The 26,469-nt window shown below is 41.4% G+C and overlaps 1 protein-coding gene across 1 annotated transcript in view; it reads left to right on the top strand.

The window, feature by feature from the left end:
- The first annotated feature begins 425 nt into the window (after positions 1-425).
- Positions 426-26,469, top strand: part of furina (furin (paired basic amino acid cleaving enzyme) a) — a 79,610-nt gene continuing 53,566 nt past the window's right edge. Inside the window, exons 1-3 of the mRNA XM_080494496.1 lie at positions 426-699; positions 769-912; positions 7,188-7,527. Coding sequence (XP_080350622.1) covers positions 7,249-7,527 — 279 coding nt within the window. The 5' untranslated portion in view covers positions 426-699; positions 769-912; positions 7,188-7,248. The remainder of the gene's footprint in view (positions 700-768; positions 913-7,187; positions 7,528-26,469) is intronic.

The following is a 26,469-nucleotide window of genomic DNA, read 5'->3' as shown; positions in this document are numbered from 1 at the left end:
GGATGGAAGAAGGCAGCTGGTAAGTTAAGCTGTTGTAAGTTTGCCCCCTTTTTTACCTCCCTCGGCTCGTGTTTTTACTAGTTTGGTGTTGATGTGAGTTTACCGACACCTCAGCTCGGTGATCACCGGGACTCCGTGGCACAGGAGAGCGGGGCTGCAGCGTCTCGTTGCCCCGCCGGGGTGTTGTTGTCGGCTCCGGCGGCCACCGAATGTGTGGTGGTGGTGGTGGTGGTGATCGGGGGGTGGGAGGGGGGGGGGGGGGGGGGGGGGATCTCTCTCGCTCGCACACATGCCGAGCTGACGTCGACTACGCCGCGTCCGGTTTCAGCGGCTGCTCCCGTGGAGCTCAGGAGGAAGAATCCCGAGATCCCCGCTGCTGGAGTAGTTAAAAAAAAAAAAAAGTGAGGTCGGAGAGGTTGGGGGAATGTATGTCAGGGCTGGATGAGACGGAGGAGGGAAAAAGAAAAAAAAGAAACAAGGGGGAGGCAACCTGTGAGACGGAGCAGGTCAAGCCTCCTCGCGGCGTCAAGTTTGCGTTTAATCACGGCGCGGTACAGTTTCAGACATATTCGTCCAGCGCGCGAGTCATCGTCACCCCAGGACCAGCTCGAGCTCCGCGAGCCACGTTAGGACTGCGTGTTGTTGTTATTGTTGTTGTAGCAGCAACAGCAGCAGCCGACTTTAACGCGATCCTGTGAGGTGAGTCGACCGATCAGTGGAGTCACACCGCCATCAGCTGATCGTGTTTTTTTTTTTTTTTTTTTAAAGCCCTCTCCCAACTCCTGGAGCGCCACGGGCCTGAGCCGCACAACTTTGTGCTCCTTTCCAGATCTGTTCTGCCTGTTAATCTCCGCTCCTCACTTTAAGTCCGTGACGGACACGGTCCTCCGAGGCAGCACATCCACTCTGTAGGTATTGCTTTTTTTTGTTTTTTTTGTTACTGCTCTTCTCGCAGCTGTCAGTGTGTGGGCTGTGGCTGTCCCTCCGGACGCCCGGGCGATAATGCAAAAAATGCAGCTGATGTTGTTTGTGCCGTTGCTGTAAATGTGGCGCACAGAGGAGCTGAAGTTCACTACTTTATTTATCTGGCTCGCCGGAGTCATGTACGCTTCGTGTTAAAGCCATCTGGATTAAGTCTTTGTGCAGGAGGGGTGGGGGGGGGACCTCATTGCAGCGAACGTGTAAATGAACTCTGATTATAATAGACGCTGCATTGAGATGTAATGGCAATTGCTGTTTGTGTTGTATGCACATGTGCTTCCCCTGCACACTAAGCTATAATTTAACTTTTACGACGCAGCAGTTTTGAGCTCCTAATCATTATGGACAAAAACAGTAAAAAAAAAAAACTGAAGCACGCAGTTCATGCTTTCATTAAGTTGTTTACTGAATGCTTCTACTTGAACATTGTTGGGGAAAAGACAGGTTTTTGTGTGTTTTGCTTGAGGTTCTTTATGGGGTTTACGTGTGCTTGTAGTTATCTAGTACAAAAAACAAAAACCTGAACAAATAAAGAGTTGTTCATGCCCTGGAGAATATTATGAAAGTGTTTGCATGATTTAGTAATGCTGACATTGCTGCAGGAAGTCTGGAGAAGTAGTTAGATGACAACACTGGAACAAAGTAGATGTTCCAGAGGAAAAAGAAAAGACTATTTAATTTTTGTAATTGTTTGCAAAGTGCTATAATTTGGCAAGTTAATAGCCACTCAACTTAGAAGTTTCAAATATATTTTATCATCAAAACCAATTATGTTTACTTGCTGTAATGGTGGCAAAGAACACAATACTCTATGTTTAGTAGTCCATGGCACTGCAGAGATGCTGGCCCGTCTGTTTACGGTTGTGCACTTGTAAAAGATTACGTCCAAGACGTAGGGGGTATGTTCAGACAAAAGAAATGTTCAAAAACCACAATCCCCCCCTGACATGAGTAAAAATGGACGCAGGTTAGTGGAAAACCTAAAGTCAGCAGGGAAAAACGATTGCAGGAGAGGTTTAACGTTGATGTTTCGTTTTTTTTTCTTTCTCTCTCCCGACATCTTGAGTCAGGGCTTTCATTTTTCCAATTTGAGTCAGGTTTAAGATTTATCCAGAGCTTGTTCGCCACACAAATGCTTGGTTTTTTGTGTTTTTTTCAATCCTCCTTCCCTTCTTTTCTTTTAACCTCCGACTAAGAGACAAAAGGAGCAACATCTCACAGCCACACTGTTCTTTATGCACATTCCCAAAGGTCGGCTTTTCAGCATGTTTGACAGGAATAGTTGATGGTGCAGTCAGAGTTGTTTAAGTGTCACAGCTCCTGTTTCCACGGTGGAGGTTGTGTCAAATGGTGACGTGATTCAGCAGATACACACAAAAAATAAAAATAAAAATAAATGCAAGCATGATCATTCTCCTGCTTTGTGTGCCTGACTTGAATGATCATTACACTTTGTGATAGATTGAACATCACATCTGCTCTCCCAAACTGTACTACTTGGAGCTGTTTTAATTGGTATTTCTTTGAGGGTGTTGAGGATATCGGAGGAGTAGTTTATAATGCCAAGTCTTTGCTTTGGAGTACAAATTGTTTCCATATGTCTTCTCGTGATGTATAATTGCATTACGTGAATTTGAATTCAATTTATTTTTTTACCGTATTCATTGGGGAAAAAAGTAATAGATAGATGTGGGATATGCTCCGGTTGTGAAAATCGACCGTTAATACTTTGTTTTGCTCTCATGAGCCCCACTGGGTGATTTCAGGGTTTTGCAGACGGCCTGCTTACCTGCACAGCACTTTGCTTGTGCTCAACCGGGTTTTATGCTTCCAGGCTGCCATGAAAACGCCTCTGTGTCACGACGAAGAATATTTTCCTTGGTGGTATATCACCAGTCCAGTTAATTCCTTGCAGTATTTATTTAGCAAAGAGCGGCGGCGCAATTTTCCAAGCCTCGTCAGTGGCATATTGCTGAAGCAGTATTAGTATCAGTAATGTTGTCAATCAAATCTCTGTGCTATCCTCTCAATCCATTATGTCACCAACACCGCGGGGTCTTTTTGACTTCCCTTGGACAGTCAAAAAGAATTGTGATTTCTCGTCTTGTGGTGCCACAATAGTGAGAACTCGCTGTACTTGCAAGATATTGGAGTATGTGCAAAAGGTCTCATGGGCAAAGCACACCAGGCTTCCTTTTTTCTTTTTTAATCTTATTTAAATGTAAACAATAAACTGATGAGGTGTGAACTGTTTCCTTTTTAAATTGTCCTGATGAGTTTCGTAATGATGCCGACATTCTCCTTTGGGTTTAATGATACTTGGCTAATTATAATATGGTGCAATTTTTTTTTTTTTTTTTGGGCAATAACCTCTGTTATCACAGGCTGACATATGGTACCATTTACTGCGGTTAATGCTAAAGAACACTCGCAGCGCCACGGTCGGCTTCACCGCTTTCTCTTGCAAAGTGTGAAGTCAAGCCGACGTGACAGAAGCTGAGTGGTTGATGACTCGAGTGAGGTCACAGGAGTCTGTGCTTAAAAGTCGATGTGTAGTCTGCAAATCAAACAGAACCTCTGGAACGATCTGCCCATTCACTTGTTGAATCAAAGAATACCGGACCAAGTTGAGTGAGTTAAACCAAAAGGTTTTTGTTTTGTTTTGTTTTGTTTTTTTTCCTCCTCAAGCCTTCTCTGCCTTTCTTGCTGGTTCAGTTTTAATAGCTGTTGCATTGTAAAAGTTAAAGTCTTGTGTTGGGTGTGTTTGCTTTTTGCGTACCTCCTGTACAACAGGATAAATTTAGCAGGAGGAAAGAATAATAAAAGGTGGTGGAAGGATTTGTGGTTATTACCGGCTCCAGTTTTAAACACATTTCGGATGCCAGGTCTGTTCCGCTTGGCTTCATATGCGCCGTGCTTGTTTTCACAAATATAGTCGTCCCTGTTGTGAAGGCATTTATGAAATTATCATCTGCTGTCGAAACACCTGATGAGGATTAGCGGATCTTCATGCCAGCTCACAGCCAGGCCAACCTGTTTGCTTGCCGATCACTAATGATGCATTTATTTCTAGCCTCGCAACACGCGTCTCACCTTTTATATCACTTTCCACTCAAAAAATGGTCATACTGTTGCTGTTTAAAGGACATAGAGTCCCACTTTCTGCCCAATGCGACCGACTTCTCCTCTGCAGGTAATAAAGGTAAACTGAACATGACGTTGAGTTGCAGCTGAGCAAAAAAAAGCACTTCTTTATGGCTGTGAAGCTGAGCATCTGTATACGGATAAAGGCCATCATGGCACAATAAATCAAATAGCCGTTTACATAAATATCAGGCTTTTACAAGGCAGAGGGCACACAGTGGCAGAATTTGTTGCTCTTATCTGTGTTTGGACTGTGGCAATAAAGAGGTCGCGGAGCAAAGTTGGGACATTACAGCATTTGTCAATACATGACAACAATGAAAGTGGGCGATATTGTCATTATCATCTAAGGAAAGCCGTATGGGAAGTCACTAATTTTAATTTTGAGGACGTTTATTCGAAAGTTCTAGGAGCGATTTAACCTTATGACTGTAACGTTCCTCTTGCCACCTGGACTTACTTTGACTTTGTCCAGCTGCTAACAAAATGTGCAGCGTTTGAGTGTGTCTGTCCCCTTTTTTCCAGGGTCATTTCAAATTTCAACATTGCGTTATTTTAATAGAACTGTGTGTTTCTGACAACAAGGGTATGTTGCAATGTGTGATATACTAGTGAATCTTTCTTTGAGTCCACTGTAACGTCTAGTAAATGGGTGCATATTTTCTTGATATCATAAATGCTCTAGGATTACGTTTTAAATATAACTATTTGTCCCCCCCAAAAAATCCAGGTTTTACTTGCATGTTTTTTTTTTTCTTTCCTTGAATGTAAATATAAACATCAATGAAACTCGAATAAAACATGTATCTGAAGTTGCGATCATGCAGCTGTAAATATGTACTTGTATAAAACAAAATCTAACACTTGAGAATGAACAGCAGGTTCTCATAAAAGCGACCCTTATTTTATACACGCAGCTGAACGTCAGCTCTTGATGAGGTGAAACATGAATGAGTACTCGGGTTTGAAAGTGTCTGTGTATTGGGCACGTCTCGAGGTCACAGGAAATGGATTTTGTTTCACTGAATTTCAAGTGATTGCAAAATCAAGTGGGGAACTCAAATTGAGCAATAACTTGACTTCTTCACATGCAGATTTAGGGACTGGGTAATCTGTGCAAAGCTCACTTGCAGGTAAGCACTTGTAATTACTTTTCTTTTTTTGTTGAAACCCCCTGAAATATTTAAGACGATCAACTCAACCCGGTGTTCACTAAGTCACTGGCGTCGCAAAGATACTGCACACTTTGAGTTCTAACATTAGTTTTATGAATGGAAAACTGTTAAAACACGACTACACCAGAAGGAGTTGGTGTTTTGTTTTGAAGTGAATTGATAAAGTTGAATCAAGTTGGAGTTGTTTTCATGAAAAAAAAAAAGTCCTTCATAACATCCATCTGTAGGTCTTGTGTTTATCCACACACTGAATGACTCGAGCTTATTCCAGCTGACTTCAGGTGAAAAATGAGTTACCAGTCCGTCATTGGGTAAACACAAAGGGACAAACGACACCCACTCTCGCAATTTGGGGACATTTAGGATTAACAATTGGCTTCAAGTTTTTGGGCTAAAACTTGACGACTCTGTGAAGAAAACCAACAAGGTAGAACGTGTAAACTACCCACAGAATTGGCGACAAGACCAATACAAACTCAAACTTCTCGCCAAGAGTGTTTTTTCCCTCTTGTTATTACAGTGTGAAAAAAAGAACCAACTATACAGGTTCACAGCAAATTGTTGGAACCATCCCCAAAGTACAGTGTACATGCTGCACAACAGAGGAATCTTGAGAAGCTTGTTTGTTCATTTGGAGAGTGGCAGAGCGAGTTAAATTTGAGTCGAAAGTTCACTCGAAGGCAAACTCTGGAGACCGTAATTGTTGAAATGTATAACGCCTGGAAAAAAAACTAAAACAGCCTCAGCTCTCAGTTGACTTCAATCAGGGGGAACCATTGTGACTCCATCCAGGGGAAGACACAGAATAGAAGCTCTATATCCGGTGCAGTTTTGTCAACTCCGGGTCACAATAGAGTTACTCGGTTCGGATAATGCTCTCAACAGACTACAACTGACACTCCCCTGAAAGAGCCTGAAAGGCAAAATTGTATCGGCAAACAATTACACCTCGATCTGAAATCTGAGTCCCTCCTCTCCCTGGCTGCGGCGGTTTAATATGACAAATGGCTGCTGTCTCATTCATAAGATTGTGTTTGAGATGTCGTCTTATTGCTGGGTGATAACATATCAGTTGTTGGGTGTTTTTATTTATTTATTTATTTATTGGCTGAGGAATTGTCAAATCATTCAATTGTAAATAGTTTGTGTCAACACTTTGTCGGTTTGACCGTGGCTGCCTCAGGCGCTCAAACTCCACATACCACTGACCACTTCGCCTCAAGGAAACTGACTCTACTGTGATTCACCCCCCCCCCCCCCCCCCCGCCCATCATCCAGGGTGGAGTCTCGCTTTCCAACCTTACCTCTCCCCCGCACTGCTGCCAATCCAGTACAACGAAGCATTTTCCCTTTGTGCGCTTCATCCACCGTATCCTCCAGTGGGAGTGTAAACACCAAATTTCGCCGCTGCATGTCTGGCCTTGACGTCCCCGCTCGCTGCTTCCTGTGGGATTATCAAATGCCTGTACTTAGCCGGGCCGGCCGTACGCCCCGCTCCAAAACTGCTGTCGGGGTTGGAAGCGCTGCTCCCCTTTTGCACGACAGCAAAACTAATTAATCTTTTTCATGCTCGGTGTTTTGTGTTCATAGCAACGCGTCGTGACGGGTACGCAATTACAGTCCATATTAACCCTGTATTCTTTCCGTGTTTTATTTCTCTCATTTCATAATCCGCGAAACAAAAAAAAATAAAAGAAAAACCTGATATGAACTGATGTTTTATTGGCTTTTCGATGAAGTTTGTCACATGTACGATATTAAATCTGCAGTTTCATTACAATCCTATGGTCACAGTGGCCTCCAGGAAATCATTTTCGAGTGAGATTGGCTTGCAAGTGAATATATGGACTTGGTTCATAATTTCTTCTCTTCTGTGTCTGCCTCCAGGTGAGCCGTGACTCCCCCCACCCCCCACCCCTCCTTTCTCTTGTCTCTTCCGTGCACCTGCATGCTCTTGGGAGCAGCCTGGCCTGTCGGAGAGGCGCTGTGCTCGGTGACTGCTACACCAGCAGAACCCATGGCTTCTGGCCCTCCACCTCTCGCTGCAGGCCGACGGCTCAGGCTGCTGGAGTTGCTCCTCGGGTCCCTGCTGGTCCTGCTGGTGTCCGGGCTGCAACCAGTGCTGGGCGAGAAGGTTTACACCAACACATGGGCCGTTCACATACCTGGAGGGCAGGAGGAAGCTGAGCGAATTGCCAATAAACATGGTTTCATCAACTACGGTCATGTAAGTAACGCATCGTATAATTGTCATGTACTATATACATTTCCTATACTTCATACTAATATATATATATATATATATATATATATATATATATATATATATATATATAAGCATGTCCAGGTTAGTTTTACTCTACTGGTTGTTGCAGTAGTAACTCTGCTTGATATATATATATATATATATATAAGCAGGAGAAAATGCAGCTTTCTAGGTGACAGATGCTGGTAAGGCCATGCAAAAATAAAACAAACTACATTTTGCCTATTCAAATACAAGAGTCTCCTGAAATGCTGTATAATAGAAGGTGCGCTTGCAGCTATTACCCACAGCGTGCCCTCACTGTCTGTCAAATATCCGACTTGGTGATTTTTGAGGTTATGCTTTATGAAACTCCAGATGCTCATTTAAAATAAGTTAGTTATTGATTAAATGCCATTAATATTTCAAGCTCAGCGGTCCGGGAGCAACAGTGCAGTGAGTTACGTCTTCTCTTTTCCCTACTTTTATATTCAGAGAGAATAAAACTTGATGTTTTTTTTTTTTTTTTTTAAGGAGTCATAATAACAATCTGGTTGAAAGCATAGAGGGAATACCTGCATTTCTTTTCTTACCGGCTGTCTTGTAGTATGGATGTATAATGCAGCATTCACTTCCAGGACGTTGAGATGTGCTTTTAAAAAGTGTGTTTTCCAACATGTGTCACGGCAATCGCTGTCTCAGGAGCAGGTTTTCTAAAGCACAGATATACATATAGATGAGACAATAGACTTTTGTTTTTTCCCACCCCGGCTGTGCGCTTCGTTCTCAAAACATTCTGAATGTTTGCTGGCGAGTGTTGTGACAGTAGCCTGAAGCTACACTCTAAATTCACCTCTGAATATGAGAATATATGTTAATATCATTGACAACTTACAAAGGCCAGAAGACGGCAAAAGAGCTTAGAACTTTTGGTTTGAACAGATGAGGAGGTGTCGAAGGATGGAAAAAAAAAAAATTCCCAGGATGGTGGAAATAAATCAGACAAAAACTCACACTTGAAATTCTGTGGTGTGGCGGCGTAAATCGCTACAAGGTAAATTATTAACTTCAAATTGAGGTATTGATATAGTGTGTGTGTTTTTGTGTATGTTTTGAAGCACCAGTAACAGAAGCATAGCCACTGTAATTTTTTTCTCTCTAAAATACTCGGATCTTATGGTCGTAGTTTTCTAAGGATTTGTGGACGTGACCCAAGAACTGTGGAAAAGCTGTGTACTTCATAGACGAATCCCGCTTTCATGACTTCCTGTTTAATGGAATGGAAGCTAATTTGCCCAACTATCCCTTAACAACATGACAAACTCCCCTGAAAAAGAAAAAAAAAACATTTTCGAGGACATGTTTTGCTGTTTGTTACGCCGACAAGGTACTTTTTGACGCAAGTCTTATTCGAAAACCGAGTTGTTATCATGTATTGGCAGAATCTCCTTTTGTTCCCATCTCACTTTAGGTGATAAATCTGTCTTATAGAGTTAGAAATCATAAATGCAAATCACTGTGCTGGCTTTTCTTTCCGATACAAACTCTGTGAATCTACCCGCTAAAGCATCCAAATGTCTAACTTGCCAGGAGAGTTGAGTGAAAGCCATGAGTTCTCATACAGACTGTTACACATTGCATCAGCAGAAACATTTTTACACAATTGAGTTGCAAGTTTCAAAACACACACTCGGTATATCCTATAAGTCTGACAGGTTTGGCTCAGATTTGAGGCCGGGATTTCAAGATACATTTCATGTTGTTATATTTGGAGGTTTTTTTGTTGTTGTTTTTTTTTAAGTGAAACACAAAACCTAACAGACAGAGGCCAAACAGTTGTTCACACAGATGTTAAGGCCCGTTGCCTCACTTCTTGTCCAGGGGACGGCATTCTGCTCTGCTCCATATGTTCTCACTGGTCATGACCGCAAATGTTATTTGTGCTCTGATTCACAGCATGAGCAGTAATGAGTAATCCTCTTCCCTGGAATCCTTTAACTATGTATTGGCTAAGGACAGCAAGGAGCTCAGACGAGGCAATTACACCAACGTACCTTCTGAACTGTGCCCCAAAGGCGAGGTGGTTTGGTCTGTCTTAGCAACTTGCTCAGACGTTTCCTGATACTTTTTAATGGAGGGAAAGTGAGCTTTTGTGTCTGACCTCAGCTTAATTGACGACTTGGGCTTGTTACGGCATCTGCACGAGACAATGTGCAGAATCTGGGTCCGGCTCATGGAGAAAGCTTAAATAAATGTAGCTGAAGGGATGCCGAGTAAACTCCAAAGATCTCTCAAGTTTGAAACATGAACTGGAGTGAAAACAGATGTCCCCGGTCTTTACTCACAGCAGTTATCACTCCTAATAAACCTGCTTCACAAGTCAGATCCATGACATATATTTTTTGTGGTGGTGAGAAGTTAGATCGATATAACCCAGTTACAACCCACCACACTGCTCCAAAAAAAGGGGCAGCCTGACCTGGTATGTGTTATGTGGAAAGAAGTGTGGCAGCCATCTTGTGCTGTGAAACAATTCCACTTATTACCTGTGTCCTCGTGTGCCTTCATGTGGCGTCAAGCATCAAATAAACATGAAGCTGAAATTCACCAACACTGGGATCTATTTATTTATTGACTGCAAGTTATTTTTCCACGTCAGGAAGCTCATGTCGTGTCGAAGTGATAAATGAATATGGCCATTGTAAATGAACAATCATCATGATGAACCTCTTTCTGCTGCTCTGGCCTTTTAGCACGCGTTGAGGTCGGTTAAGAATAACAAGGGGATTATCAGTCACCTGAGTGATTAGTCAATGTGACTCTATCGAAGAAAACGTGCAAAACCTCTCTGCGCTCACCAGGATAGATGTATGCAGTCATTACTATGGGCTTTTTATTTTTATTTTTATTTTTTTAAACTTGAGTAGTTCTCATACTTTTATCTACAAAATGATCAACAAATCAATCTGTAATAAAAAAGGACTGCCAGTTGCAGTGATGATAAACGGACTGCTTTCAACCCCGGCTTCAGCTCGGTTTCAATGGGACCCGACAACACGACTTTTAACACCATAAGAATTGATGACATGAAGCAGTCACATCAATTTATTTGTCGGCTTTGTTGCTGATGAATGCGCTCTGTTCATTAACTTTGAAAGGTGCAGCGTACCCACAAGTGAGGACGAAAAAGAGAGATGCTCTCATTCCCTAAACTGCCCTGATGGCACAACGTCGGTGTTCATTGATTAAAATGAAGCCATTACATTAGACATATCAAAAAACAAATCTGTTGACTCTTTTTTTTTTTCTTTTTTCCACCGAACAGCTTATGGGAAATGTGACTTGCTTTGTGTGTGTGTGTGTGAGAGAGAGAGAGAGAGAGAGAGAGACGCTGCTGCGTGCAGGTGTTTGAATTGGGCTGAGGAACTGCATGGGAGCATTAAAGATTGCAGCTGGACAGGTTTTTGTAGCTCAGATGATGATTGTTTTTAGGAATTCGTCTCACGCATTTTGTCTGCTCTGTGATTTCCTTCCAGCCTTCAACACATCACACACATGGCACACGTGATGTAGGCTCTTATTTCTTCGTAGCATTAAAAACCGAATCAAAAAATGCCCATATAACACATACACCTGTTGAGTGTATTTATATTTTCTACCATTGGCGAGACGATCAGCCGTTTCTCCTCACAGTTAAATCTTGGTAGGATGAGGTCCTTTTATGTGTGGAGTCTGCATGTTCATCCTTTATGTATGTCCAACAAATGCAGTTTCCTCCTGCAGTCTTAAACATTCGTTGATAGGCTGAATGGTGACTCTAAATTTAGTGTGACTGCATGCGACTGTCTCGGTGTTTGTCCTCTAATCGTCTCTCCAAGGTCGACTCTGCTGTCCCTTATAGTCACCTTAAGGTAAAACAAATCCAATGTAAAATTGGGAGTTTTAACAAAATATGGACATTCAAGTACTTAGTTACTTAATTTAAGGGTAAAGCTTTGTCGTCAGATTGTCAAGGGTTTGCTACTGTAATAATGGTCATTGTCGGATAAAACATGCACAGAAAAGCAATAAAGAGACTAATGCTGAGCTGAAACGGTAGCCTCAGTGGATGTGAAATTACGGTAATAATCTTTTTGGGTGTGTTCCGTAGCTTAGCGAAAATTCAAATGTGTAGCTTTTTCGTTTTCTTTGCAGTGCTGATGGAGGTTTTTCGGTGCTGCTGTAGCAACATACTGTTATCATACATATACAAGTTGGTAAGCTGAATGAAGTGTGAAAATATGGCAGTGAATACCACTTAGTCCAGCATGAGCAGTATGTTAACGGGCACGTGTAATGACACACCCTCTGTAGTTATTGTAAGTAAAGTGGAGAAAATGGATTTGATGCCTAGTAATTGGATGTGTGGTTCAAGACACGGAGAAACATTGAATTTAGTTTCCCTTGAAGTCCATAAATGTTTATCACCATTTACTTGTATTGTAACACCCACACATATTGTTGTGGCAGCAATACAGTGTGCTCTCAGTGATGGCTTCGAAACAGAATCACTGTCACCACTGATTCCATTTGTCACATTTTGGTTCGCCTTCTAAAATATCAGGAAAAGGAGAGCAGGTTGACCATTACACAGTAAGAAATACAAATCCACAAGTCAAACCAGTAAAAATGTCTTATTTCTGCCAAGGTGCTATGCACTCTTCCCACACAGCCGAGGGCTTTTTCCTTCACCATTTTGACTTGAGCATGACAAGTTACTCACCACGTCTCAGGAAGCCACATTGTCTAAACACAACCTAATGTCTGGAGTTTTCGTAGAGTAGAGTAACTGATATAGTATTGAAAATGTAAATTTTTCCATCAGTATTTTTATTTTGTATTCCAAACCGATGATTGGACTTTCACAGCAAAGTCACTGTGACATGATAACAACTTGTATTTCTTTCTGTGGTTATATTGTTAAAAGTAAAAAAAAAAAAAATAAAAAAAAAATAAAGCCACAATAAAGCTCTTTGGTTAAATGGTTGTGATACATCTGTCTTTCTATTTTGCTCTAATCCTTCGGGTCCATCTTAGAGTTTGGGCCAAAAATCACTAGAAGTCCGTTTTGGGTTGTTTTTTTTGTCACTTCAAATCAGTCAAACTGAGCCAGCCACCGTGACAGTGGGGTTGGGTGTGTGACAGTGCACAAGCCTGAAAGCTCCACAGCCCCGATGCCTGCAAATCATGTAAAACTCTGACACACTAAGTGCACCCACTGTCAGAATTGAATTACCCAACTCCTTTGCACTTGCTTGCCATATGGCTTTATAAGGCCTCCCCTTTTCTTTTTTTTACCTCTTCTCCCCTTTGTTGTTAAAGACCTAGCAGACGCCGGAGTCTGTAAGAAATATCACAAACACACATGAAATCACCCAGAGTAATGTTTCAAAAGCAAAAGGATGCCACGACCAAACATTCTGCAAGTCGATTACACCTCCTGCTTTGACAGCATTTATAGGACCATTGAAGAACGTGGGGCATAATTAAAACCAAGTTAAAGTAATAAAATTAAGAAGCGGCTGACTCACTCTGTGGAAAACGGGTATTAAGTGCCAACTTGCATCTCGACATGGTGGTTTTGCATTTTAAGGATCTTTTCTTGCCCACCTCATCACGCTTGTGCTGCACTTTTTCACGAAGAGCGTTTGTTGTGCGTCGGGTTCAGTTACATTTCCATTCTGCCAGTGTTTAAATAAGCACTAAAATAGGACCAGAGGGATAACCGTTAGCTGTAAGATGTTATTGGATAAGGACGACTGACCAATGTGAATGAATGTGAAGAAAGAGTCTCGTGTGATCTGTGAGTGGAATCAAACGCGACATGATGAAAAGCATTGCTCCCATAACAAAAACAGTTTCTTTTTTTATTTTTATTTTTTAATGTGGTCAACTTGACACGGAGTCAAGTTACTCCTTAAGATAATTTTTTTTTTTTTAAGTCTTTTTTTGTCTGTGGCTCGAGGCTTTTACCTTCCATCTCATCTTTTATGCAGCCCATATAAGCTCGCTTCTTAATGATGAGGCTGAAAGCCTCAGTGTTTAACTTGCTGTGTTGCAGGAAAACTTTGTTGTTCTATCTTATGGTGAATTCATTAACACACCTCTTATGTCTAAAGGGGCCTTCTCATAAGTATAATAATTAAACATTACGGAAGCTGTAATGTAAAGTTTATGAGGACTTTTCACTATTGCTTCCTTATTTATTTATTTTTTTTAACTCTCATTGTAATGTTTACGGGCACTGACCTACGGGCACAAACCTATTTCTTTTTTCCTTCTTCCTTCTTCCTTGCTTCTTCTTTTTTCCTTCTACAACTGGAATGTAAAGGGCTTGTTGAGATCCATTAAAAAAAAAAAACAACGAAAAACAAACAGGAATACTTGCAATTGTTTTGTGAAAACAGAATAAACCTGATTTTTAATCGGCTCGAGGTTGAAGCAAAAGAGGTGATGGATAAATAAATAATACATTCCTACACTCACTTCAAAGTAGAAACAAAGCATTTCTCAGAAGTGTGTCACCTTCCTAACTTGTGATCAGTCTGTGGCTGGTGGTGAATAGAAACGCTTGTGTTCATATGGCTCTATTTGGAGCCCAACTGCCTTCAGAGCTCTTTCTACCCCAGGGCTGTGCATGTAAAGGGGGATTGTATTTGGCATACTGTGCCCTCACTGTACCCCATGGAACCATCTCCGCCGATCTAACATGCTGATTTCCTCCCCCTGTCGGAGGTGGTTAGACTCTTTATGGGCATTATTAATATTCTGTTCAGATCAAGATTAAGGAGGGAGCTAAAGAGATGAATGTTATCTGGAGTCCTGATGGTGCTCATGAGATGACACTCGCCTATCTGTAACTCTTTGCTGCACTTGAAAGCAGCTTCTGTAAGAACTTCCCTTTAATCTAGCTCATAGATTGCTTCTTTCTAAAGATATGGGTATATTTTTAGTTTCTTCCCGACACATTCTCGGGTTCCCTTTTATCGATTTACCGGCTAATTGTCCCCGAGGACCTATAGCTGGTTATCTATAAACTTCAAAAGATATATAATTTGTAATTGCAAGACAAATTGACATGTAATACCAGATTGTTTTGATCCAATATATAATTGTGCTAAAGTTGAAATCAAATTCTTGGGGGGGGTAAATTACAGTATAATCACATTCATGTAGCTTAATGAGATTATGATTGTGCCAATGGTGGCCAACCCAAATGTAAACAGGCCAACCCATTACCCACTGGGTTTACAATAATCATTGAAATTCAACATTTTATATCATCAGGAAAACAAACTTTGTCATTGATCCCCAGTTCTTACACCCCACTAAGCCAAACGTGTGAAGTGTCACGAAGAGGAATCGTGGATTTCACTCATTTTCCCCATCAAGTACCATCAAATAGTTCTTACATTTTTATTTGAGGGCTTTCTGTACTATGCAGCAATTGTCCGGTGCTACAAATTGCTGAGAATCTATTGTCCGCCGTCTCTGTCTTCCATAGTATTCAGCACATTTGGTGGAAAGACGTTTGAGGCAGCAGCACAGAGACACTAAGTATGAATATTCTCTGTCCTGGCTCATCTGTTTACACAGCTTATCTTTAAATGGCTGAAAAACAAGCTAAAATCGAACTAAAACCAATGATTAAACTGTTGCCACAAAGACATGTCGCTCTAACCTAGCTACAATTTAATCATTTTTATAGCTGCTTTACTAAAGATGTATTTATTAATTTTTTTTTGTCTTTTCACGGATAATCTTCAAAACAAGAGTGCCTTTAAATATTCACTTGTTTATTTTCACCTCTTTCTCGATCTTTGTGTTCATTTCTCTCGGTTAAACTTTAGCCAGCTTCTGCTGAAACCTAGTTCCAGACATCACACCCCTTGCACAAGAGTGAATTTGTTATTGTGTGTTGAGAACAATGAATCGTTTTATTGATTTTTGTTGTGAAGGATCATGCAGTCTGCTTGCGGTGTGCAGAAGAAGCATTGAACTCCTCTTTGTAATAGTATAGTGCCATATCACACCGACTTTTCAGAACGGAGTATTTTAAAGTGTTGCTGCCAAATTTAAGCTGTTAATGCTTGGAAAAACAAGTGCATTAATCGCTGTTCTCTATACTGTGTTGAAACGTGCTAATTGTTTAGGGCCTCACTTTAGCATCGTCACAATCAGATAAAAATAGTGGAATAAACGTCAATTTTAATGCTGCTTCATTGTTGCTGTTGCACAAGTAATTTATCACCCGTCTCTCAGTTACAACTGTATTGCAAGGTACAAGTACTCCAAATGAGAAAACATCAGAAATGAAAGACTGCACGTATGGAGGCTATAATTGGACTCCGGAGGCTTGGAGCAATTAACTGTGAAGAAATTGAACGAGAGGGGGTGGGGGGGACTTACTGGAGAATCCTCTGATGGGATGTGGTTGGCCCAGAGATGATGGGAGAAGTTGCCTGCTGAGTGTCAAGAAAGCTCCATCATTTGATTTCTACTGGCCCACCCAGTGGCGTCGTTTCTTTTTGGCACTACAACAGGAGCGTTTGGACCAACTGCTTCTCGGGAGTTCATTTCACATCTCTGGTCTTGTGTAACGTTATGAATCATCCAAACCTCACATGTTGCCTGGGTAAAAACCAGCTCTCATCCATGCCGTCGGAGTCGGAACAAAACATGCAATAGCTGCTGTTATTTATTTATGTATTTATTTTATTTTATTCTTTAACCAAATATTTTGAGTTTTGCATGGTGAGGTTTAAACTATTCTAACCGATCTTTTCTTTTATAGTGCACTCCGTCTTGCAGGCTTGTGTTGTGTTTAATTTTTCATTCTGTTTTGATTTATTTTGAATAATGCATAAATGTAAAAAAACATCTTTCATTGTTTTCATTTGCCTTTCCTATTGTCTTTGTAATTCTGCTTTTGCTGCTGCTTTGTTTGCACTTGTAAAGCATTTTGTGTTGGTGAAATGTCCAACACAAATAAAGTTGCACCGTCTTTATGGGATCATGGAGTTTCCCTGATAACCACTTTTCTTTAGGGAGTTTCATTGTTTGGAGTTACCGTGACAATTCTATTACTGTAGTGACACAAGCCAGTCAATCAATCATCTCACAGTGTCACAATGAACCACAACAAGAGGCTATAATGAAAGATGTATGTGTTTGCTCCCTCGGTTGCATGTAAATTCAGAAATGGTGAGAATTCACTCCGGGGATTCACGTTAGATTTCTGTACAAATCATTTAGGTGGTTTTAAAGAAGGCAAGTTTGCGCGTGTGACGAGTGTACTTAACCAATCAACATATGGCCAGTTCACAGATGATTCCTTCTTTGTCGATGAAGTGACGACCCGAACGTAGGAGTTAAAAAAAAAAGGCTTTGGTCAAAGAAATATGAAGACTTTTATTTTCTGCATTACAGATATGAAAACCTGTCGTACAACCCATTCACCTGCCATTAAAGAAGGCTTATCAACACCGCTGTGAAGTCCCATCAGAATGAACTCCAGCCTCTCAGCTTGACCCGTGTAGCTTTCTGTCAAAGCCATGATCCGACACACTTTGCTTTGAAGGTGAAACTGTGATTCGGTTGGTCGTTTGTCCAGCCCTGCTTTGAGATGAATAACAAGGTTTCCTAAAGTAAAATGCCGCCATGTCAGTGAATACGTACAGATGACGAATGGAAATGACCTTTCAGGAATTAATTGATATGTTGATGGTTTCTGTTAGTATTTGCAAATTGCTCTGCTCAGAAGGTTAGAGTGCTTCACAACTTTCTAATGTAAACACAAAAAGGCTAATACATTTGGAAGCACAGCCCATTTAATATATCTGGTTGATGTGGTAGATGGATAATTTAAAGTTGCCCTTTGGCGCTGACATCCCTAAATCATTCTGAAGATGACGAATGTGTTTTCCCCGCAACACAATGCACACTTCCTGAATGGAGAGAGTGAGCCCAAGAATAGAATATTAATGATTTTTGGCTTTCTACATTTGCTGTACTTGTCATATATGCTATGATATACAGTCTGCATTTAGCGCCAGCCTGGATGGACACCAGTTATTGAAACGGCATTGCTGTTTCTGTTTATCTTCGGGACGCTGCTTTACCCAGAGGGCTCTTTCAGGGTCTTTGAGTCAAACATGTGGTTCCAACACACGCAACTATATAGATTGCCAATTCTAAATATTTTATTATGCTTAAGCATGTTTTGTAAGCTGGATTACTTGCGCCATATCTTCATTAATCTTTAACACACCACTTTGTGTGCTGCGGCTGTGGCCTACTTTAGCCAGTGTGAGCTGATGGCTCTAATGGAGTGTGCAGGCCTATACAGTCAGTGTAGAATGTCCCTTAGAGACGGGCACTGCTTTGAAGTTCAGTAATGAAGGCTGCAAACAGAGTTCATAGTCAGAACTGTTGGATTTGGGCCCTTGTTTCATATGGACCCATTAAGAGGCCAGGCTTTTTATCCAGAAAGGAATGTATGGGTTCTCATCTTGGGAGGGTTGATCAGCTGCAGACTGGTGCATCCCTGCCGTCTCTTTGGTCCCTTTGCCTTTGGTCCTCGTGTGGCTGTCGATGAGAGCCTCCCTTTATTCCATGCTCCAGCCTCCCTCTCACTAAGCAGGCCCAGATCTCACTTCATCTCAGAGCAACTGCTCTTCTTTGAACTATATTGAACTGCAGAGATGGACATCTTCACTTTGCTCTGTTGCAGTCTTCTGCATATCAAAGAAGAAACTTTGAGCCAATATATCTATACCAACAGTGTTTTTTTTTTTTTTCCAAAAGTTGCAATTTCATTGTGGCACACATGACTGTTTCCAGTGCCTCCTCACTGCATGATGACAAGGATCTGACTCCAGACCTTGGCCTATCTATGTAAAGTTTGCATGCGCTCCTTGTGCCGGGTTTTCTTAAAATCCTTTGGCTTGTGAGTTTAATTGGTGCAGAGATTGACTTTGATTGAGTTTACTTTTCATCTGATCTTAGCTGGGTTTTGCTCCAGCGCCTCACAATCCTATCTTGTATCATGGTTGGCTGAGATTTGATAACAAAAAAAAAAGAAAAGAAAAGAATTTGCCCCTAACAAAAGAAACAAAACCTCTGTTCAAATTTTAATTTGGCCGTCATGCACTTTAAAGTTGCCACTTTGGGTGCACTATGTAACTTGACAATAACGTTGCTGCGCCAGAAGTGCGCCGTTCTTCAGGCATGTCGAGCGCCATCTGGGATGTGAGGTCCTCCACTGTATCAGAGCAGCACTTCAGCTTGATCTTCATCCCCGAAAAGAACTTTCAGGCACCAGGCTGAGGAGAGTTCCTATGTATGTGTGTAGAATCGCTTCATATTGTAGCACCTGAGCCAGTGCATTGGCATGATGACTTCAGGGCTTGAGGTCTGGACGGTGAAAAAAAAATGAACGGCTTTTATTTTATACTCTTGACCTGTTTTGTCTCCTGTGGTTTTTTTTTTTTTTTTATGAGAGCACAGACTCAGCCTTTCTAAAGGCTGCTGTTTGGTCTCTGGCTCATATCCATAGACCTCAGTCCACTCACTGGTGCTGCCAGTAGAGATGAAGCCTGGGTTATTTCCTCGTGATTGCATATCTTAAAACACTGATACAATTTGCAGTGGACAGTAAAAATAATTTACGTTTTAAAAAATTACTGTGCTTTGTAGAGATCTAATAACGGCACAAGGTGAGCATATTGACACGTTGCAGTATTTTCAATCGCGTATGTTGCTCTCAAAGTACGGTCCACATTTTGGGCCTGAGATCCAGAGGCTTTTTGGTTAATAGCTTCAATTGAAAATCGGTCGAATTACAAAGGAGACGCAGCTTTCTGTGTAGTTGGAAGATAGTATAATCCAAAGCTGTTGAAAGCAGATATACATGTATTCCTGAAAACTGTCAATTTTCGTTAGAATGAGTGACTGGTTGTGGCTTTTGCAGCCCATTAAAAATATAATGTTTCAAAACAAAAAGTGTTTCATGGATTCATGGAACAAAATAATACGACACATATCTACTTCTAACTGCTGCACAACAAGCCAGCAACCACAGAAATCTGTTTGGCATATATAACCATAGTTGACCTTATTATTTTTATTCATTGATTTGTTCTTCCAGAACAAACATAAAGAAAGCAACAGGTGGCATTATAATTGTGTGCAAGCAGAAGTTACACAGGACTTTGTTTACTGCTTTTGACTGAAATCTACATTATGATCCTAACACACCAGCTATCCCATGTTATTGTAGGTATCCTCATGGTATGTGTGAATGTTAATTGTACACAATAAATCATGAAATTTATGAAGAAGTGTTGCACATGATATTGAAATACTGATCCATTTTAAGATGTCTGCCCCGGGAAGTTTAGTCTATTCTATTTCTTTTGTTTGTCTATGCTATCATCTTTGCTATAATCTGCTTAATTTTGTTAAATTGTGAGTACTGCACGCAATCATGATGCTGTATTGCAAAGTTACATTTGTCTGTAATTATGCCGATGAGTCAAAGTAAATTATTTTTGTCTTCAATACACTAATACTATTGTGTTTACTTGCGCAAAGTATATATCTGCAGACGTTGCCGTCATCAGTATCAGATTATTCTGTTTTGACTGTGAACACTGTCTCCTCCCTTGAATGGTGATGATATGAAAAGGTCAAGAGATTTTATGATCCAAGTTGTGTTTGTCAGTGTTTTCTTTATGGCCCAACCTCTGATAAGTCTCTTGTGGCCTTGTCTGGTTTTATCCTTTGAAATGGGTTTTTAATCAAAAGGACACTGCATTGGGTCAAACGAGCATTTGCTGTGTTGTCGGAAATTGCCGGTGTTGTGACCTGCACTGGTAGAAGCCAAGGCCAACAGACAAAAACAGCACATGGATAATTCTGCAGACTCGTACCCTGAGGGTGACCTCAATGACCAGATGAACCAGCCACTGACTTTACTCTTACTTTGAAGAAAGCCATCCTGAAAACAAAAAAATGTGTGTGTTGGGGGGGGGTAGCAACAGCAACAACCTGTTCAGCAGGAGACCAAACTCCAACCCAGACTAAAGGAATGAACCACCCAGATTGCCGGAGTTCCTGGGAACTGCAGCAGCAGCAGCAAAGGCCCGGCAGCCCTCGGTCATTACGGAGTTCTCCCACAGTGGAGCGATGGGGGCTGGGATGGAGCAAAACCACACACGGGTCACAGAGGCTGTAACAAGACCCAGATGTGCTCAGGGGACATGGAAATATATGGACAGGCACCTCTGTAGCTTTTAAATATATCAGTATGTCTACATGTATGCACACGCACACACAAACTAAGAGAAAAGGCATTTGAGGAATGTCAGTACTCAGGGGGGGAAAAATGCTTTTATTTTATTCATATGTAATAATAGTAGAAAGAATAATGGCAGTCCCCTGTTGTTCATGTACGAAGCTTCATTTTTCTTTGGGGAAAAAAAATAGGTAGTGTACAAAAAGGTGTTCTCAGTGAAAAGCAGTGAACAATGCCATTTTAAGCTTCTGTTCTCAAACCCTGAGTGGGCGTTTCCGCCATTGATCACCATGCTTAGACAAACTGATTAGCAGTTTTTAGGTTTATACTTCCTGCTCTTATAACCTTTGATACTAAACACCACAGCTGAAGATGTTCCCTTTGGCTCTGGAAAGCCATAATAGGCATGGTTTCACAGAAATAAAAAGAAAAACAAGAGGATTAACAGATGAAAATGATAATCAGTCACAGTCTAAAAACAGTGAAATGTGAATTTGAAATCAGGGGATTTTTTATATCAGATACTTGATCATATCTGGTAATGAATGAATCATGAGTTATTTTTTTTTCCATCTCAAGTTTTTCATATTTGAAAGAAATCTACTTAGATACTTATATTTGTTATGTTGCTTATTTATATTCTTATTCATTATTGAATCATGTAAAGCTTGTTGTATTTTTCAACTATATTGCTTTCATTAGAGAATCCTACAAACTCTTAATGCCAGTGTAACTAAGAAGTACCACCAATGTAATTGGAATGGCAAGTATGTAGGGTATCGACCAAAATCAATGTCTTTGGTTACTTTTTATGCCCTCCATTAAGATTCTATAGATTATCCTAGAGAAACAAAGAAGCAGTCTTTTCAAAGTGAGGTCACAAGTTTGATCCTTTGGCTATAAATCTCAGTGAGGAAATTAACACATCCCGTTCAGACAGAAAGCTAATTCATGGGGCTGTTAAACAATGCACTTACCCATCTGCTCCACTGGCCACAAGATAAGACTGGGGGTACTGGGCAGTCCATGTGTGAACGTCCTGTTTGTCACTAAAAATCAGTATCCCTGCCAGATGAATTCATGCAGGATTTATTGAGATGAAAAGTCATAAAATGCACTAGGCCCCGGTGGTTCCTCGTTACGAAGCACTAACAGATATCCCTCCATTTTCCCCAGTTGAGCAACTCAACCAGGACAGTTAAATTAAGTTGCTGGCAGCTGGCGTAAGCCACAATTGTTCTACACTTGTGTTGGAGGTAAGCGATACGTCTGTGGAAGTCTTGGGTTTTGGCTCGTATCTCGTGTCGCTGCGCCCGTGGCTAAGACGGAGCGCTCCTCTCCCGAGCAGGCCCTTGCACAACCCAGCCTTCCTCCTCATGTTGAGCACATGCAAGCCGACCCGGGAGGTGGTGCAGTTGTTTGTCGGTGCAATTTGAAGTGGGGAAGTGCTCCATCTGATAAGTCTTTTACAATAAAAACATTGAGGTGACTGTTTAAAAGCCCTGTAACTAGCCTGACGGAGACAGCTGAGTGGGAGGAATGCAGAATTTGGGTGGAGCTTTATTTTGGCGGCTGTACCAGCTTTTTTTTTTCTTTTTCTTTTGCAACTGGAATCCTTTAGTTGTAACAGTTTTGAGATGGTGGTGTGCTGCAGTGTTGCAGAGATGCTGGAGTTAGATTTCAGCTCAGGTGTCGCTTTCGCTGATAGAATTAGTGTCGCTTCGCACGACAGCCAGCAGCGACGAAACAAGGGATTTATGTCACAGATGAATGTGGAATATAATGTGTGAACGTACTATTGCCTTTTTGTGATATACATGCTCAGTATATCCTCCATCTATTTGCCAGCACAGTTGGCTCTTTGCAGTGAAATTAGAATACAGAGAGCATTTTGTTTGAAGTCTTCTCTCTCTCTCTCTCTTTTTATTTTTTATTTTAAGCCTGAAAGACCTCGGTATAGTTGATTTCCATCATGTGCGGAGTCCACCTTTGAAGCAATCTTGTCAAAATACAGTTTGACTCAAACAAACAAACAATTCTGTGTTTTTGTCGCACATCAAATTCAATTTTCAAAGTTTTTCAGCGCCTCCCAATCATGCGCCAGGCTGTTTCCCCCCCTCGCAGCACCTCACTCTTGAGTAGGCGCTTATTTGCTTTTGAGTGTTTCCAGTAATGTTTTGGTAACCCGCCAACTTGGCAGGAATCATTTCTAAATGTGCTAGAGGTAGAGTTTATTTTTTTTCTGATATCCTTTGAAAAGGGAATGTTTGTCCTTCGAGCATGTTATATCTTCCGCTTTATTGATGTGACAGGCTCGTCAGGTCTCTGTGTTCTTCTCTTCCCATGAAGCTGCGTAAAGTCGTCGTATAGTTTGAGCTCAATAGACGAGTGCCACGCGCTCTTTCTCTGAATCGGGAGGACTTCTTTCTAGGCCATCTATCCATGTTGCAGCGGATGAAGAATTCACCACATCTGTGTACAGTATCAGTTGTTGGCATGTGTGTTCATGAATATTTTATTGCTGATGTAAGTTATGCATGAGTAAGTTCCGTCCCTCCCCCAACCCAATCAGATGTTTGTGAAATTGAATCCCTGGATACATACTATTGAAGACGGTGCTCGGCATTTTTTATTGTGCATGATGGTTTTGCTGACTGAAGCCACGCTCAATGAATTGGATGCTTTATCGTTGGCATTTAACTGTCACAGTTGTTTGCTTGGGATAATGCTTTTAATATCTGTTTTTGGCCTCGCCACAGTTTTGTTGGGAGTTTTGTGTCTTACTTGGCACTCTGAGAATAATCTCCTTCCATTTAGATTTAGACCACAATAACATCAAATACGTTTTTTTTCCTGACACAGTTTACCACAATGTGTCACATATGAATCGCTGTTAACAGTAATTGTTTTCTTATTGTTCGCTCATCTGTTCAGACAATGCAGTGTTTTATATTTGTTTCAGCAACCAAAATAGATTAAACTTCACGCTTGTGTTTCTCTTACCTTTTGGCTACAATGGGCTTGTATGAATAGGACATCAGATTCACTATTAACTTCATATAACTGCATAAATCAGTATTATAGATATGAATTATCCCACTTTTTCTGAAAGGGAGTGGTCAAATATGCACAGTTACTGCGCCAATTATTGCATGTTTGGCTATGTGAGCCACTACACTTGTCCATAAGTGTTCATTTACATACATTTCTTCCAAGATGAAGAACATGGAGTTCACCAGTCCTGCTAACAGAGATGAAAAAGGTTTGCATTGAGTACAGCTTTAGTTCAGACCATTATTTGGCAGTAATGATCATCTGCTGATTCTTAATTGTTCCAGAGTCGCATCTTAATTTCACAATTAAACCAGTGGAATAAAAGGGAGGAGCTGGAGGAAGTGTCTGGGGCGAGGGAAGTCTGGGCAACTCTGCTCAGACTGCTGCCTCCGCGACCCGGCCCCGGATAAAGCGGTAGCCAATGGATGGATGGATGGATGGATGGAATAAAAGGGCTTCATAATGTAAATATGAAGGTCATCTATTACAATTGATGTTGCGGTAGGTTCACAAGTCCGTAGACCTCCCAAAACCCCAGGAATGTGCACATGCCTTTCAGATTTACTGCAGTATACAGGAACCCAGCTGCCAGGGAAACTCTAAAGATGCTTTTTGAGAAATTTTCATCTGTTTGGGAGCGTTTCTGGGATGCCTGCTTAAATTCTGGGAATATTACCAACGTTTTGCACAGGCCACTGGTGGTTTCTGCTGGTGAGCTTCAGTGGCTCAAGGGCAGCAGCCCAGACCGGTGCAGCGCTTGTTCCCGTTAGTCTCCGCGGACGCTGCCTTCTAAAGCACAGTGGAGATGCTCCCAGGTTTCGCTGAGAGTCGAGTTGGGAGTCTCACTGATACACAAACCAAACCAGAACGGCAATTAAGTTGCTTTGGAAATAGTTCTGCGCTGAGCTGTGAGGGAGCCTTCCCAACAAGTGGCTTTACTGTTTAGTCCACAGAAAACTGTCAGCCTCCCACTGCTTTCCAAACACATGATGCTGCATCATAACACACACGCACGCACGTACACGCACACACACACACACACACAGCTTTGTATTGTAGTTATTTGTGCACTGGGTTCCTTTACCTTTGACATTGTCCTGTCTCACTGTATCCTCAGACACTGATGCAATGTATTTGTTAAGGTTACAGGGATCATACATTATTTATAGCATTTAAATAACTACACACACAATTGATGGTAACTGTGAGCTACTGTGGGCCTCAAAGGAATTTTTAGTGTATTGTTGATCATTTTATGCTTCCGGAATAATATTTGTTGAGGAGTGTACATGAGAACATGATGCCAATATCTCCTCTGGTGCTAAAGTGAAGTTAAACCGGTAATGTGAGCACATAGATAACGCGTGGAACCAACGGCAGACCAATGTTGTTCAACTCAAGGAAATGTTTGTGGTCAGCCTTCCTGCCATTGTCCCAGCCGCTATGCAGCATTGTGGTTTGGCTCTCCAGAATATCCAGAGAGCTGAATCTTAACAGTTGTGGCTGCAGTTGGTGTGTTAGAGTTTACGGCTGGACTGGACTCTCCGAGAAAGGAATGTTCCCCTTTGTAGAGTCCTGTGCTCTGACATGCCAACACAGAGCGCACAGATGCACGTACCCTGGGTAACTGATAGAATACTTGAAACCGATTCTGTAGCTGTCTGGTTTTCTTTCTCTTTCCTCTATGAAAGTCATATTTTAGCATATTTGATCCAAGCTTGTACTTGCTAAGGTTATTCTGGCTGGAGGCACCTATAGGCCATAGACTTTGATGGCGCTACGCTATACTGAAAACCGAACCCAATGAGCTGAACAATGATGATGTGTCCAGCCCTAATGATGCCAACGGGAGAGGGAAAGACCTGCTGGTTCAGTACTGCTTGTACACCTCAACATCTACTTGTGACGAGGTCTTCTCAGGTGACACGTAAAAGCATATGTGTGAATATATTATGAGTGTAGGGGGGGGGGGGGGCTTATTTAATGGGAACCCTGACATGGATACCTGCATTGTGAATTTGGATTTCGCCCACTGATATTTCCATGGCGTTACTAAACACAAGCACATGCTGGGCCCATATTGTGCTGTAATTAACCCTCCCCCACAGCTTGCATTCTTTCATTTACTTTGTGATGTGGACTGATTTTCAGCTGCATTTGGATAACTTCTATTTCTCCCGTTGACTAAATGGGGGACATCTGCTGTGCAGTATTTATAACCGTTCATTTACTGTAAGATAATTGAGCCCCCTTTTAATTTTATTTTATGTTGTTTTTAATTTCATAATATTCTCCGAAAGCATGGGAGAAAACACAGGTGGCTCTAAATGACAGTTTCCATAGGCTTCATTTGGTGACTCTGCAAGCAGTGTAGCTCACGTAATTACATGCTTTGGGGGCGTGTATGTCAACTGTGATGTAGCTTAAAGCATCAACTACAGCAGCTGCCTCTGTAAAACTGTAACCCAGACTTTACTACATCCATACAGTTTTCAGATTGCGTGCAGTAATATTAAGTTCTGGAAGATATACTA

This window comes from Blennius ocellaris (genome assembly GCF_963422515.1).
Source record: "Blennius ocellaris genome assembly, chromosome: 1".
Classification (NCBI taxonomy): Eukaryota; Metazoa; Chordata; class Actinopteri; order Blenniiformes; family Blenniidae; genus Blennius; species Blennius ocellaris.
This window is presented reverse-complemented; position numbering and strand designations above follow the sequence as displayed.